This window comes from Rattus rattus, chromosome 5, assembly GCF_011064425.1.
Source record: "Rattus rattus isolate New Zealand chromosome 5, Rrattus_CSIRO_v1, whole genome shotgun sequence".
Lineage (NCBI taxonomy): Eukaryota > Metazoa > Chordata > Mammalia > Rodentia > Muridae > Rattus > Rattus rattus.
In genome coordinates this window covers 119,175,599-119,192,055 of record NC_046158.1, presented here as the reverse complement: position 1 = coordinate 119,192,055, position 16,457 = coordinate 119,175,599, and the positions used below count along the sequence as shown (strand labels likewise).

General features: G+C 40.3%; 1 protein-coding gene across 1 annotated transcript in view; it reads left to right on the top strand.

The window, feature by feature from the left end:
- Positions 1-16,457, top strand: part of Tasp1 (taspase 1) — a 227,889-nt gene that overhangs the window by 184,865 nt on the left and 26,567 nt on the right. The window contains exon 13 of the mRNA XM_032904306.1: positions 16,249-16,322. Coding sequence (XP_032760197.1) covers positions 16,249-16,322 — 74 coding nt within the window. The remainder of the gene's footprint in view (positions 1-16,248; positions 16,323-16,457) is intronic.

Genomic DNA, 16,457 nt, shown 5'->3' with positions numbered 1-16,457 from the left:
ACAACACACACACAACACACACACACACACACAACACACACACACAACACACACACACACCACCGCTATACACCACCTGCCTCTGATTACGTTTTACCTTTTTATTGCTGTATCACACCACAAACACACACACATAACACCTGCATCTGATTACTTTTGGACCTGCAGGATGCCAATTACCTAACCTAATGGGAAGAGTTCCCACCCACTCTCTGAACTGACCCGGAACATGCTCTAGTATCATTTTCCACTTCCCCTATACTCATCTACGATGTCCCAAGTCCTGGGCTTTCAATAGCATTTCCAAGCAGACATCCTTGCTCCTCAGTAACTTGCTCTCTCTATTGCTTTTTCTTTTCTTGAAAATGCACTGCCCTGGTAACCTATTTTTAAGATCTTGTTCAAATGAAAATTCTCTGGAAGAGTTTCCTCCAAGGGATTTCTCCTTCCTTGTACTCTGCTGGTACCATGCAGTTGACAATCTTATGACATGTAACAACAAACTGCTGGTCAGATACTGAAGTGCTTGCCTCTCTTTCTGGGCTGGAAATTCTTTTCTCCCTCCCAAATCCAGTTACTTGACAGGATAATCACAGGTTATTGAGAACTAGAAAGGGGCTAGGGATCTGACCTATCTCTCTATGCATTGGAAACTTCTACCTTCTGAAAAGCAGTTGATATACTGTAAGTAAGTGGGGTTAGGTACTTGAAATTTGTCCCCATCTAAATTATAGGCTCCCAGTAATTTTTAGATAAATGAATTTAAGGGCTAAATATAGTTTTCATAATATCTCAGCAGAACTGTCTTTCTCTTCCTCTCCTTCTTCCCTACTGGTGTATGTGTGTGTGTGTGTGTGTGTGTGTGTGCATCTGTGTGTGTGTGCATCTGTGTGTATGTGCATCTTTGTGTGTGCATCTATGTGTGTGTGTGTGCATCTGTGTATGTGTGTGTGCATCTATGTGTGTGTGTGTGTACACATACTTGGATATGGCTGGAGATGAGCATATGTGAGGATTAGAAAACAACCTAAGGTGTCCTCGTCTTCCTCCTTTGACAGGGCCTCTCTCGTTGTTCTTACTGCTTCATACTCCAGGCTACTGCCCCTTGAGCATCTGATGATTTCTTGTGTCTTTCTCCAATCCCCAGTTAGAGCATTGACATTAAAGACGTGCCCCACTGCATCAAGCTTTTATGTGGATTCTGGGGAACTTTACCCACTAAGCCATTTCTTTAGTTTGAGTTGACTGTTCTTCCAGAAAAACGAAATATCACAAAATATTCTCATATGTTCTAAAATGCAAGCAACACAGGTTGACAATTTTGCTTATTGTTTGTCCAGGAATAAGATGTAGAGATAGTTTAAATGGTTCCCAGAAGACAGCTTCTGTACCCACCCTTACGGAGGGACAGTGTGGCCCTGAACATGTTTCAAACACTTGCCTGTCATGTCCCACTCTCCAGATCAAGAGATGCTGACAAAACCCAGCCTACAAACTGCATATTTAACACAAAGCAAAATTTTTGTCCCTGGATGAAAAGCTGAAAAGAATTAATTTTCTATATGATGTTGGGGGGGGGATGCCAATATATTTTTACCTGAAGTATAATTGTGTGTTTTCCAGGCCTTATTGAAGTGCTTTCTTGAGGCTGCTGGGATTGTATGGTTAAGAACTGTGCAAACAGGAGTTCATCAGTTAAAAGCACTGGCTACTCTTCTAGAGATCTTTGGTTTGATAGTTAGCACCTACATGGTGGCTTCATCCTCTTCTGGCTTCCCAGGGCACCAGACATGCAGATGGTACACAGACACACATGTAGGTAAAATACACATACACATTAAAATAGATATTTTAAAAATGTGCAAACAAAGGCACATAAGAAACCACCCCCCCAATGGAATCAGTGAGTGTGCTGCTAATTTAAGCTTGTGATAGAGGTCATTAGAATATATGCAAAAACCTCCCATAAATAACTAATCCTGCTTTGTATCCTATATACCATGTCTTGATTAGAGCCTATGAAGTTGAAGATTTTCTTCCTTAAGTGGTCGGTAGGAGCAACAGGCCACTGTAAAACACCCTCCATGTAGTTGAGGGAAATCGTCAGCAACCCAGGTTGTGTAAGGGCTGCACAGTAAAGGGTTCTCTATTTGGCTCAAGGCTCTGTTGGAGTCCTTCATGTCAGACAGGGGTGTAGGCCCACAGTCTTCCAGAACCTGTTCATCTTATGAGCACACATGGTGATTGTTACTTTGCCATTAAGTTAATCCGCTTTGCTTAGAGTATAACTCAGGTTCTTTCTACCTGGAAATGTGTTTATGTTGCTGATAATTAAGTTTTGAATGTGGCGTGCTTCCATCCTCTAGCTACCCCTTTATCCGCCTCCTGTGATTTTCATCTTTTACAGCGCAATGTTTCATGTATGTTTTAAAGAAGGACATACTAAGTTTGTGAGTTATAAAGGGCAATAATAAAGTGAACACCTGTGGACCTGACGCCCAGCCCAAGAAATTGCCCATTACCCATATCTTTGAAACCCCCATGTGGGCCTCTCTGATCTTACAGCCCTTTTCCCTGAGCTGTTATTTCATGGTTACCTTTGGGTTTTCCTTAAACCCTTTTCATATTTCTATCCAAATGGTATGTTGTTGGTAGTGTTTGATTTTTGAACTTTGCTGAGAATTTCTTTGTTCCGTTTCATGGCTAACTGAGAAGAGCAGTGACTTCCTTTATCATTTTCAGCTCAATGCTCTCACTGCTCTGCAGTTGCAGTTAGAGCTTCCCTCTGCCTCCCCATGCTGAGAACATGCATTCTTTGTGGAGTACTTTTTGTTGTATTGTTACTTCTCCTGTTACCAAAGCATGATGGACATAAAAATATTACATTGATTTGATGCTTCCTGGAACATCCAAAAGTCATTTTACTGTAATCTTAAAATTCCTCCAGATTTTTTCCCCTGGCATTAAAAGATTGGTGCGCCATAAATATGTGTGCTCATGGAGCTTCCTTCTGGGACAGCAGCAGCACCACGTGATTACAGGTCCTTGGCCTCTGTGAGCACCTAAGGAAAGATACTTCTCTGAGGCTCACACGACCATGAAGCTAACTGGCAAATTCGCTTCTAGGACAGGACAAGGACACTGGCCCTGTGGATATTTGGCTGATTTACTGAGTTGCCTGAGAAGCAGAATGAAAACTTTCCTTTCCACAAGGGTCCTGTGAGCCGTCGTGGTGGGAAGGTCATGTCCCTTGGCTGTGCTTTAGAGGTGGTCCATCTCCACTACTGTCCTGAAAGATGGGTTGACATTTTAATTCTCCTTTAAGTCAGGGCACTTGGTTAAAGGAGCTGAGATGTTCGGCAAATAAGCAGATAATAATATTTAAACATTTTAGCAGCCACGAGTAGTCTTAGCAGTATTGTTCTCTGATTTGTGTTTTTGGAAATATTTTTTTATCTACTGTGTTTATAGCAGAACATTTCTTTCTTTAAATTTTTCTAACATTCTTTTAAAACTAGAAATAGTCTTCTTTGGTTATGATTTTCTTTTTTATGAGACCTATAGTTCTAGCTATTTAGCCACAAGTTTTTAAATTTATTGTTAGGGTTTGTTTTCCATCTAAAAATATGAAGATTTCTTAGTTGAATTCTGCCAGTTACGTACTTGTCGTAACTCTTTTAAAACTCAGGAAGCAATTTTGCAAATTTTATCATCAATTTTTGTCTGGTTAAAGGGTAATGGGTGTCACTGGATCATGAGATAAGTCCTGAAACAAAAAGGAATTGTTGAATGAATAAAATTGTGTCTCAATAAACTTCGCTTTATTGAGTGGTTTTCTGTTTAGTAGAGATCATCAAGCTCTCAGCCAGGACCTCTGAGCTAGCAGTCTCAAGTGCCATCAGAGAATAAACAGGAGGAAAGTCGAAGTGACTGTAGGGCTTTTATTGTGTCTGTCTCACATCCCTTCTGTACATCCCTCCCTTACCCACATCTCTGGGTTGTCTCCTCAGCTTAGTGTAAGTGGGGTCCTGTGGAGCTCAGTCTCCATTGCTCCCAGGACAGTTTACCAGTCAGAGTTTAACAGGGAAGCATGCCGCCCCAGCTACTTCATGGACATAATGAAACTTGTCTTGTTAGATTCATACAGATTCTGCGTCAAGACGGTAGATCACTTTTGTGTATTACTTCTAAACCACAAGCCACCTACTTACTGGGTGAAGAAGTCCTTAACAGCCAGCAGCAGATAAGAAGAGGCTGCTGTATTTACAGTTCCTCATTCTTCCCACTGAAAAATGCATTTTTCTTTATTCAATAAGGAGTTACTTATACGGTGTGCAAAGCATCCTGTAGTATGTCATCCCACCCAAGTCTAAGGAGCAGCAGCTGACTTGGCAACTGCCCAGCCAAGACGGTTCTGATTTTAGAGTTCTGTTTTCCTCCAAGAAATTGGGACATAAAGCCAAATAGAGAGGTTTTAAATGGTTGAGGGAGCCAGGGCAGCTGGGGACTGTTAACGACAATTGGAAGAGTATATGTGTGTATATATGTGTATATGTGCCTGTCTGACTGAGCAGTCTCTCTCTCTCTCTCTCTCTCTCTCTCTCTCTCTCTCTCTCTCTGTGTGTGTGTGTGTGTGTGTGTGTGTGTGTGTGTGTAAGTGTGTGCTAAGCAGTGTGTATATATACACACATATCTGTTTAGTCTATATATTTGTGTGTGCCTGGATCTATGTGTTTCTGTATGTCTCTCTATGTGTTTCTCTGTGTTTGTGTCTGTATGTTTGTATTTTTAATGGGGTATCCAAGTGCTTTTTTTTCTGTTTAGAAAGAGAATTCATTTGGATGGGAATTCTTTGCTTTCAGCCTGGTAAGGACTGAAAAAGACATAATTTAAATGGGATAGTATGTGGATAGTGGAGAAAGAGAAAGGCATCCTGGGAGAAACATCATGCAGTGTCCAGCTGCATGTCTGCCCCCACTGGGATGCCTGAGCGCTGCCAGCCTGGCACTCAGGGAAGGCAGAACACAGTCTAAGATAGGGAATCCCAGCCTGTTTTTCCTGGGTGAGAAACGAGAGGGGCTGAGATGGATGCCGTGGTTCTCAATTTCCTGTGCACCCAGATGCTGCTGAGGACTGAGAAGAGCTGAGAATGGTCATCCACGGGTCCCTTTCCCCCACTCCCCAGCAGGGGGGGGATAACTGAGCCCCAGGTGGGCTGGGACAGAACCTGATTTGGTTCTGTGTGAGCACTGGGAGAGAAGGGTTTCTCCAGGAGATTTAGGTACAACTCTTTATGATGAAGGCCTCCCCCCTGGGATTCCTGATGAAAGAGTGGTCCTTGCTTGTCCAAACTGCTTTATTCATGGCAGATGTAAATGCATATGTGACTCAGGGTGAACCATGGTTTTGCAGGAAGGGATGCCCAAGAAGGGGAGCCCATTGGCTAAACACTTGGGGCCTATCTAGGTACCTCATTAGCATGGAGAACTCTAGATTTTTGTGCTACATGACAGGTTGCCATGGTCTTCTCAATGGTGTATTGTGGTCATTGTTCCAGGACAGGTAGGCCCTGGCCAGGAGCTGGTTCCAACATCTGCCATCCTCAATTATGGGAATGCCTGAGGTTTTTAAACCTACTTCAACCTTACCAGGTTTTCTGTCTGATGGGATGCTCCACTTGCTTCAAAATAGAATGGGTAACTTGTCCCTCAGAGGATCCAGGAAACATGGTGACTTAAATGACATGAGAAGCCTAGCTTTGCACTGAGACTTTGGGCTGGTTCATATAGCAGGAGCCACCAGACCTGAAGTTCAACCTTCCATAGCATTACCCAACAGTGGATCCTTCTGTTCAAAGCAGTGAATAAAGAGTCCCTTCCTAGTGTCCCTGTTCTGCCATTAACTTAGCATTCAGAACTTGATTATTTAATCATGTATGTATAACCTCAGAGGATTGTTGGATACTCTGGAGTTGGAGTTATAGTTGTAAGTTGTCTGATGTGGGCTCTGGGACTTGAACTTGGGTCTTTTTCAAAAGCAATATGTGCTCTTAACTGCTGAGGCATTTCTCTGGACCTTATCATTCTTGAGGGGGACACATGTAATTATTTCATCTCCACCTAAGAATGGCACACAAACATTATCACGTGTAACTCTTTCCATATCATTGTATGACATGATGTGCTGAGAAGTCATCTCTTAGAGAAAAACCTGCCAAAGTCCTTTGTCAGTTTCTCACTTTCTACCACTCTGCCTTTGTACCTTAGAGAGTTCTTTCTCCCTTCTCATGGGCATAGAAGGTAGAATGTAGGACGTATGAGTTAAAGATAATGTGTGCTATTTGTTTTTCCAAGCCTGAATTATCTTGCTTGATGGACTTCATAGTTCTATTCATTTTCCCCCCAGATTTCACTTTACACCCAATTAAAATTGTTATGTATCTGTGCCACATTTTTGCTTTTCATCCATCAGTTGATAGACATCTAGGCACAATGAATTTAGCTATTGTGAATAGATCAGTAATAAACCTCAGTATCCAAATATACTTACGGATATTGAAGAACTACCCTGCCTCTATCTTAGGCTTAAGTGTATTCTTCTAGTAACACAAACTAGGCTCATTGTTGTTTATGGTTAAACCTCTGTTTCTCATGGCTGAGTTATGCCCCACCATAATCTTACCTACAAATACTTCTATCAAGCCTCTTCTAGGAAAGACAACCATGTCTTTATTTCAAAAGTTGTTAATAAACCATCTTACTACCCTACTTTTGTTTCAAGAAGTTATATGACCACCTATGACTACCTTGTTGTAACTACTTTCTTATGCCTCCCTTGAACCATGTCTTTGTTTTTAGGAGGTTGTTAGGACTAACTTGTTATAATGCTCTGCTCCTGCAATCCTGCCTGTTTTTCCTGCCAAATCCCCTATTTGGAAACCCCCTGTCCCTGAGCTATAAAAACCTTGTTTCCCTCACATCCAATACTGACCTTTTGAATTCCACCTTAGGGAGAGACAGCCTATGTACCAAATAAAAAAAGAATAATTAATTTGGTCATGATGATTTGGGTCACTAGTATTTCTTCTCCTATCTTTGGAATTAACAATGCATTCTCAGGAGTGGTATAGCTGGCTTATATAGAGGGGAAAAGAGTTGGATATAGTCTAATGATAGGGAGCCTGCCTATGTGCCCTAGGTTCAGTTTTCAGTGTGTGTGTGTGTGTGTGTGTGTGTGTGTGTGTGTGTGTGTGTGTGTGTGTGCGCGCGCGCGCGCACGCGTGTGTGTGTGTGTGTTTTATATATATATATGTGTATATATGTATATATATGTATATGTGTATGTATATATATAGTATAGCATATAATACACACACATAGATGTGTATATATATTTTTATATATATATATATATATATATGTGTATATATATATATATATATATATTAGTGGGGCTGTGTGGGACTTCTCATTTTAGTTCTTTTCAGAAGCATCCATCCTGATTTTCATAGTGGCCGCTCCAGTTTACACTCCTTTGGTAGTGAAAGGGACTCCTCTTTCTCACATATAGCCATAATGTGTTATCATTTGTAGACATACTGACTGCAGTAAGATGGAGTCTCATAGTAGTTTTAATTTGTATTTCCCTGATGGCTAATTATAGTGAATTAAAAAATAATCGTATTAACTCTTCCAGGATTTTATACAATGAATTCTTTTTATTCATTCCCCCTCATTAGCTCTCTCTCTCCATTTTCACCTTGACACTTCTTAAACTTCAGTTTCTTCCTTGTTTTAGTTTGTTAAGCACACCAGGTTCAGTCTGTGGTATCTTGTGAGTGGGGCATACTGTGGAGTGTGTTCCACCTCAGGGCCAGCATGACATGACTTAGACTCTCTCTCTCCCAGCAGCTCTCCACTGAAACATTGGTGCCAACAGCTCTTCACAGTGGTGCAATCTCGTGTCCATACCTCCCTCTGCACATAAGGATTTCAGACTAAAACTTTTTGTCTGGTGCAAGCTTGACAGTTCTTGGTTCCCTTTCTGTTTATCCACCACCTCTCGCTTTTACTGTGTTTGTTACCAATTCTTCATTGAAGGTCCCTGAGCCCGGTGGGGAGGAATGGGTATTTTCCATTCAGCTGAACACTCCAGTGTCTCTTACGCTCAGTATTTATTACAATCTCCTGTAAAATAAAAAAGCTTCTCTGGTTAAGGTTAAGCAATGAACTGATCCATGGGTATAGCAATATGTCTTTAGGGGTTTTTTTTAGTACTATGTCTATTTAGTAAAATAATAATATTGAGTTCTCCCCCAGGGAATATGGCTTATATAGTCCTAGATTATTTGCCCACAAGCATTGCCTGTTCTGTCTTGTGGAGTGGGCCTTACAGCCAATCAGAAAGTGGTTATTGTCATAGTAATAGTACCACAACTGACTCATTATTGTAGCTCACAGGGTTCATAGCTAGGTGAGAGTGATGACTCCCTTTCTCCTCCAGTAGTATGCACAGCACCTTTCAGCACTAAGAACTAGACAATAGGGATGAAGCTTCCAGGTGAGTGCCAGCGTGACTTCCCCTGCTCTCTGAGTCCAGGTGATGCAGTGTCTGCCTGTGAAGTGTGAAGGGTAACAAAGACATTGGCAATAACCAGTAATGTTTGCCAGTCTATATGACCCGTTGGCCAGCAAACAACTCATATAGAACTGAGAGTTTTATTTGGTAGCATATAGTACCTACGTACCTAGTTGGAGTATTGTTTCCCATTATGGGGATAGCTCCATTTAAACTCTATTTATATACACTTAATATATATTTTAAGAAGCTTCTACAGTACTGAGCTTCTGTTGTGGGGTTCTTGCAGGTATCACTGCTGACATGCTTTATCAACTGTGATGATGTGAGAAAGAGAGCTCAGTACAGCCGGAGTTGACCAGTCAAACTGGATCAAGACTTCTAGAGAATCTAATGCTGTGCTTTATTTTTCATACCTATTTAAACAGTCAAACTTCGGGGGGAAAATTCTCCATGTGACAATTTTGATAGCAAAGCTTCAGGCATAGTTACATAGAAAGTCCCTAACAAAGTACCAAAACACCTGTGACCTTTACCATCACAATGAGTTCTGTTGGCTGGTACACAGAGCTCAGGGCTCGGGTGTACAGGGGAAGGATTTGTAATAAGCACATGGAGAGAGTCTATTGATGGAGTACATGGGGCCTCTTTCATAAGACAAAACCTGAGATTAGGCCTAAACCATTTTCAGGATTTGGGGGAAATTCAGGTGGAGGCTGGATCCTAATAGACTAGCAAAGGATCACCAGTTTGTTTGACAACTTTTATTTCACATTTCAGGTGACCAGGCGTCACATTCCTTCTGTGACAGAAAACAGGCCTGTGTGCTTAACAATCCTGGTCTCTCCAGTGCTTACTCTATAAACTGTGCTTCCTACTGGCTTTCATATGGTTTTTAAGATGCCTTGATTGTTAGTGATCCCTCCCCATATTTCCTCTTCTGCGTCACTCCCATTCTACTCTTCTGTCCTCCACCTCTTTATCCTATACGTTCATTATTTTCTTCTCCCTTCTTTATATCTTTGTATTCTATATCTCCTCCCTTGAAAGATCACCTCTTTCATTGGGTCTCTTATTAGTTTCCAAAACTCTATTTACTTTTGAAGGCCATTGTGAATAGGATTTCTTTCCCAGTATGCTTGTCATCGGTATACATGAAAACTACTGATATCTTATGTTAATTTTTGATCCTCCTCCTTTGCTGAAAGTGTTTTCCATTCTAAGAGTTTTCTGGTGTAATCTTTAGGGTTTCTTATTTATAGAATCATGTCATCTGCAAATAAGAATACTTAATCTTTTCCTATTTATTTATTTATTTGGTTATTTTATTTATTGACATTTCAAATGTTGTCCCCTTCTCAGTCTACCCTCTGCAAACCCCTCCATCCCATTCCCTTTCCCCTTTCCCTCTAAGAGGGTGCTTCCCCATCCACTCCCCTTACCTCTCTAGCATTCCAGTTTTCTGAGGGACTGCCAGATGATTTCCAGATTGGCTTTACAATTGCAAGCTAGTGGCTTGCAATCCCACTAGCAATGGAGGAGTGTTCCTTCTACATCTTCTTCAGTATCTGTTGTCACCTAAGTTTTTGTAAAGCTTCTGTAAGGCAAAGGACACTGTCAATAGGACAAATGTCAACCTATAGATTGGAAAAAGATCTTTACCAACTCTACATCCAATAGAGGGTTAATATTCAAAATATACAAAGAACTAAAGAAGTTATACTCTAGAGAACCAAATAACCCTATTAAAAAATGGGCTACAGAGCTAAACAAATAATTCTCAACTAAAGAATCTCAAATGCTGAGAAGTACCTAAAGAAATGTTCAACATCCTTAGTCATCATGGAAATGTGAATCAAAACAACCCTGAGATTCCACCTCACACCAATCCTTTCCTATTTATAACCATTTTATTTGCTTATTTTACTGCTCTGGCTAAGACTTCAAGTTACTATATTGAGTAAGAGTGCACAGAGTAGAAGGCCTTGTCTTGTTCCTGTTCTTAGTATAAAAACTTCAACTATTTCTTAGTGTATCCTGATGCTGGCTGTAGATTTGTCCTAGTCTCTATTATTGTTAATCCAGAGATTTGCTGGAGAAAAACCAGTTCCATCATTTTGAACCAAATTTGAAGTAAGCTTTATTAAGAACTGACCCAGATGGACTTTGGTCAGGATCAATCCCTGGAGTCCCCAGAGAATTAGGGTTCTCTAGAGTGGCCTTGAGATACTTTGCAAGCACTTATAAGGGCAACCCCACAGGCTACCATAATTTCCCAAGAGGCTTTGTTGTTCTTTTCTAACAGCTACAACTCCCAGCATTCCATGAAGTTACCTGGTCCTTGGGTGGGTGGGGCTTACCAGTTAATTTGGGAGTCTTACATTATGTTGAGTTATTTTCTCTCCACTTCTAGTTTCTACAGTGAAAAAATGAAAAAAAGAGAAAAAATGTTGGATTTTATCAAAGGCCTTTTTTAATTCATTAAGATGTTCATGTAATTTTTGTCCTTGTATCCACTTAATTATACTTATTTAATATATAATTTATGATATGTTACATTTATTGCTTTATGAATATTGTAACATCTTTTAATTTTTTGAAGTCAATGTGATTATATAAGTTCAAAGAAAAGAGTACAAGCTAAATTCCTTAATGAAACCAAGCAAAACATCTGAGTAAAATGAATTCAACGCAAGATGTTGACAATAGAATTTAATAAAGATAGAAGAAAAACTAAACTGAAATGATACTGGAAATAAAAATTATGATTTTAACAAAAATAAAATCATTTTCTAAAGTGAAAGAATAATGTGTCAAAACAGTATATTGCATTCTGTAAGGGATAACAAATATTTGTGAAAACATAAAACTTTTAAATTATATAGCTAAAATCTTACTGAAAACTTTTCAGTATCAAAATAGTATTTCATAAAGTTTTGAACTCCTGTGTATTATAAGATTAAGTATCTTCATATTTTTGAATGTGAGTTCCATTTTTTAAAAGGTATGTTTTTTATTTTTATGTGTATAGGTATTTTGCATATATGTATGTATCTTTATACTACATGTACATTGTGCCCAAGAAGCCAGAAACGGGCATTGGCTCCCCTGGGACTAAGAGATACAGAGGATTGTGAGCCACCGTGTGGGTGCTGGGAATGGAACTCTGGACCTCCGGAAGAGCATCAAGTGCTCTAAACCATTGAGCCATCTCTCCAGCCCCTTTGAGTTACAGTTTTAGGGAGAACAGTGTTTTTAAAAATCATTAAAATGGGGCTAGTGAAGTAACTTTGTGGATAAGGTGCTTGTCCCAGAAGCCTGAGGAGCAGAGTTCACGGCTTCAGAATCCACATAAAGTGGGATGTGGTAGCACACTTATCTGAAACGGCAGCAGTTCTTTGGGAAACTCCAAGGCAGACAAGAGAATTTCTGGAAGCTCACAGGCCAACTTGCCTGCCCTACTTAGTGGTGATGGGGAACTGAGCAGTGGAGAAACCTACTGGAAAAGCTTGGAATGCAAACACCAATACCAGAGGCGATGTGTGGTGTGCGCTCATACACACGCGTGTGCGCACACACTCACACACATTGTTTTTCATGTTAGTGTTGTTAGTTTTCTGGGGTCTGTTGCTGGGTGTGCATTTGCTTTGTGTGCCTTTGTGTGTCTCTTCTGTAGGGCCCGTCTCATTCCTGAGCAGCTGCCATCTTCATTAAACAAGAAATCACAATTTTAGTGTTGTCTTAGCTGCTGGTTTTTTTTTAATGAAATCATTGCTTCATGTAAACCTCCGTTAAGACCAGAGCCTTTGCTTTGTTGGGCAGCTTAGCACATTCAAGACCTTGCTCTGGACTTGAAGATTTTTGAAGCTTAAAGCAAATGTGTGTGGAAGGAAAAACATCTGGTGAAGAGAACTTACTTCATCGCATGACCGTTTTCCTGCCCTCGGCAGCCGAGAGTCTGCTTAGCAGGTTGCCAGGTTTGATAATTAATTAATAAGGAGGGAATGGACCGTGTTTCTGAGGAAGCCTTTCTTGCCCCTCACTCCTTCTTTCCCACCTACATGTCTGGCAAAGCCTACAGTGCCGAGGACCACTCTTCTTCCCATGTTGTGTCTTAACACGCGTCTGTAAGCATAATTAGCACAGAGATAAAAACAGATGAGTGGCCTGGGATGCCTAGGGCTTGATGTTGGGCAATGCAATTTTATTATCAGGCACATTAGAGATTTCTGTTGGAAAAATATAGCAAGACTTTTAAAATGTTTTTAAAAACTTAGAATCCAGAAAGTTGTGCTCGAAGTTTGTAGTGGCTTGAATGAAAGCAGCCTCCACAGGCTTATAGGAAGTCGCACCGTTTGAACGTATAGCTTTGTTGGGAGGAAGTGCGTCACTAGGGCTGGGCTTTGAGGTGTCAGATGCTCAGAACCAGGGTCTCTGTAGATCCAGATTAGAAGTCTCAGCTACTTCTCCAGCACCAGGTCTGCCCGTGCTGTGCGCCACCATGCATCCCACCATGAAGGGATGGATGTAAAGGACTAGACCTCTGAACCTGTAAGCCAGCCATAATCAAATGTTTTATATTCTTTTAACTTTTATTTTTTAAATGCTTTTTTAAAAATATTTATTTACTTATTTCATGTATGTGAGTACACTGTTTCTGTCATTAGACAAACCAGAAGAGGGCATTGGATCTCCTTTACAGATGGTTGTGAGCCACCGTGTGGTTGCTGGGAATTGAACTCAGGACCTTTGGAAGAGCAGTCAGTGCTCTTCACGACCGAGCCATCTCTCCAACCCTTTAAATGCTTTTTATTTAATATAAAATGCTTTTATTTTTTAAGTAAAAGATGGTGTGTAAGACACAGGGTGGGAAGTAGAACTATTATAAAGTTTCATAGTCCTACTATCTCTTCACAGCAAAAGATAATTTATGTGTCATTTATATGCGAATTGTTGTTTGTAACATTTATGTAGATATGATTTCATGAGTATGGGAAAGTTTTAAAGCTAGTACAAGAGGTCCCATGGATTCGTCTCTCAGGTGTGCTATTGCTTTGCCTTCCTGAACTATCTTCTGTATCTTCCACCTGATCCTTCCTCTATATCACACTTTCCTCAAATATTTTAGGGGACATTTAAACTCCGTTACTTGTTATCCATCAGTGTGTACTTACGAAGAACAAGGGCATCTTCTAGACATGTCAGCACTGCCTCCATAGTGTCCATGTAACATCCCTTTTAACTCCAGTCCAGAGTACAATCCAAGATGGCACCCTGCATTTAGTGTCATGTGTCCCTCACCTTCTACTTGAAAAGTTTATTTTGGCAAGTTTGCTTTGATAAATTTAAAGCATTCTAATGAATTACTAAGTAGAGATCATTGCTGCATCAGCCTGTTATTTGGTTCTGCATTTTAAGTGATATATTTCAGTGGTTATGTTATAAGTTGCGTGGTCAACACCTAACAATTTTGTTTGACCCCTAGTTGTTGAATTAGCTTTTCATTTAGTTAAAGCTTATAAAGTTTATTGCCCAACAGATTTACATTTTTATATTTATCTTTGATAAGAAATCTTTTTAAAAGATACATTAAGTTTTTCCACTGATCGTGTATGCATGTATGTAATGTATTCTGGTTATTCCTTTCCCACATCCTTGCTTTTTCCCTACCATCCCTACCACCACCACCCCTCCATCTTCCCCAAAAGTTTCTTTCCCAGATTCATGTGTTATTTTATTTTGTTTGATTTAATCAGAGCTTACTATGTGACATCAGTTTGAAACAATTCATTGGAACTTAAATGGATCACTAGTGGGTAGACAACTAAAGTCACTGACTTCCCTCTCCTAGACTCTATCAATAACCAGTACTTCAACAGAGGGAGAATGGGCTAGTCCTCTTGAGACCCTCCCCTGTCCATGTCTGACTTTTTGACAGTGTTTGTATAGACTCAGTTCAGGCAACCACAGCTGGTATGAGTTTATGATCATAATTTTTGTTTGTTTTGATTTTTCTCCCTTTTATTACATACAGCTTACTCTATAGTTTTCCCTCCCTCTACTCCTCCCAGCTCACTTGCGCTCTCTCTCTCTCTCTCTCTCTCTCTCTCTCTCTCTCTCTCTCTCTCTCTCCCCCCACCCCCCACCTCCTGTCCAGATCCACTCTTGTTCTGTCTCCCATTAGAAAAGAGCAGGCTTCTAAGATATAACAAGCAAACATAACAAAATAAAGTATAATAAGATAAAGCAAAAAGCTATCATATCAAAGTTTCATATCAACAGGAAAATGAAAGAGCCCCGAGGGAAGGCACAAGAATCAGAGACCCACTTGATTCACATTCAGGAGTCACATAAAAGTACTAAATTGAAAGCTGTAGTCTGTATGCAGAGGATATGAAGGAAGGGCCTATGATTTCTGCTTCAGTCTCTGAGTTCATATGAGGTATTCTCATTTGTTTTAGAGGGCTATGTTCTCCTGGTGTCCTCTGTCCCTTCTACTTTGTCTTCTATAGGGCTCACTGACCTCTCAGGGGAGGGATTTCATAGAGACATCTTGTTCAGAACCATGTTTTCCAAGGTATTTGTCTCTGGGTAATGTCCGGCAGTGGGTCTCTGTATATGTTCCATCTGCTTCAGGAAGAAGTCTCTGTGATGCTGACTGAATAAGGCTTTGATCATGACCATAATTACTATGTCTGCTCAAAGATGGCTTTTTTTATCTTTCTATTTTTCTACCCCTTCTACACTGTTCCCCAAGCCTCTGGAGGATGTTACAATGTCTAGTTATGAGTGTAATTTTTAATAATGATAGTGATGATGGTGATGGTGGTGGTGGTGGTGGTGGTGGTGGTGGTGGTGGTGGTGGTGGTGGTGATGGTGATGATGATGATGATGATGATGATGATGATGTGTGGGACATGCAGGTGTCACAGAGTGTATATCCAGGTAAGTTAACAACTCTGGGGAATCCATTCTCCCACTGTGAATTTCATGTTTTGAACTCATATCATCAGGCTTGAGTGACAAGCACTCAATGTCTTCTGTGTTTATTCGTTGACTCTGCTACAAGAAAGGAAGAGTTTGTTTCCATCAGTTTGGCTTCTTTGGGTCTTACTGTGCTCAGTTGTTAAAATTTATCACTGTCATTTTGTTGAGAGCAGATTTGGCCAGTGAGAGTCATCCGAGCCAACCCCTGGGTCTTTTCATAAGTGGCTCTCATTCTTGGAGCATTTCTTGACTGACTGTAGCAAGTTGATCCAGATCCATTTGTCCATCCTTGCTATAGTATCTTAAGTAGAGACTTAAGGCATTTGTGCACATGTGCATGTGTGTATGTTCAAAGAAACTATACTGTGGGATATCGCATTTACTAAATCACTTGATACGGTAGTATGAATGTAGATGTATCCCATGTTCTAAGTTCAACTGTGAGCATTTATTTTACATGTAATAATCATAAGTTCTGACAAGAAAGAAATACATTTTTCATTTCACAGTAAATGGCATTACAGCTTTGAGCATTAAATCATTTTGACATTTATGAAGGAGCAAATGGAAAGTAGGGAATGAGTGTTAAAAATAAAGCTATCTTTAACTGTTCTATTAAAAAGGCAAAGATTTATTGTCCATCTGTGAATGTGAATGTGCCTATTTGTGCTCTTGTTCACACAGTGGAATTTCTGTGGAGCCACACTACAGAGAGCATGTGCGTGGGATACATGTCAGCCCAGGATGGCAAAGCCAAGGTAAGTGGGAAAAACTGGGTCATAACCTGAATACCTTATAGCCAGTGTGTAAGCTTCCAGCCAATCTGTTGAAACATGACTTTCCCACCTCTCACGTAGTAACCAGTGAGCTACATTCAAAGCACAGTCAACAGT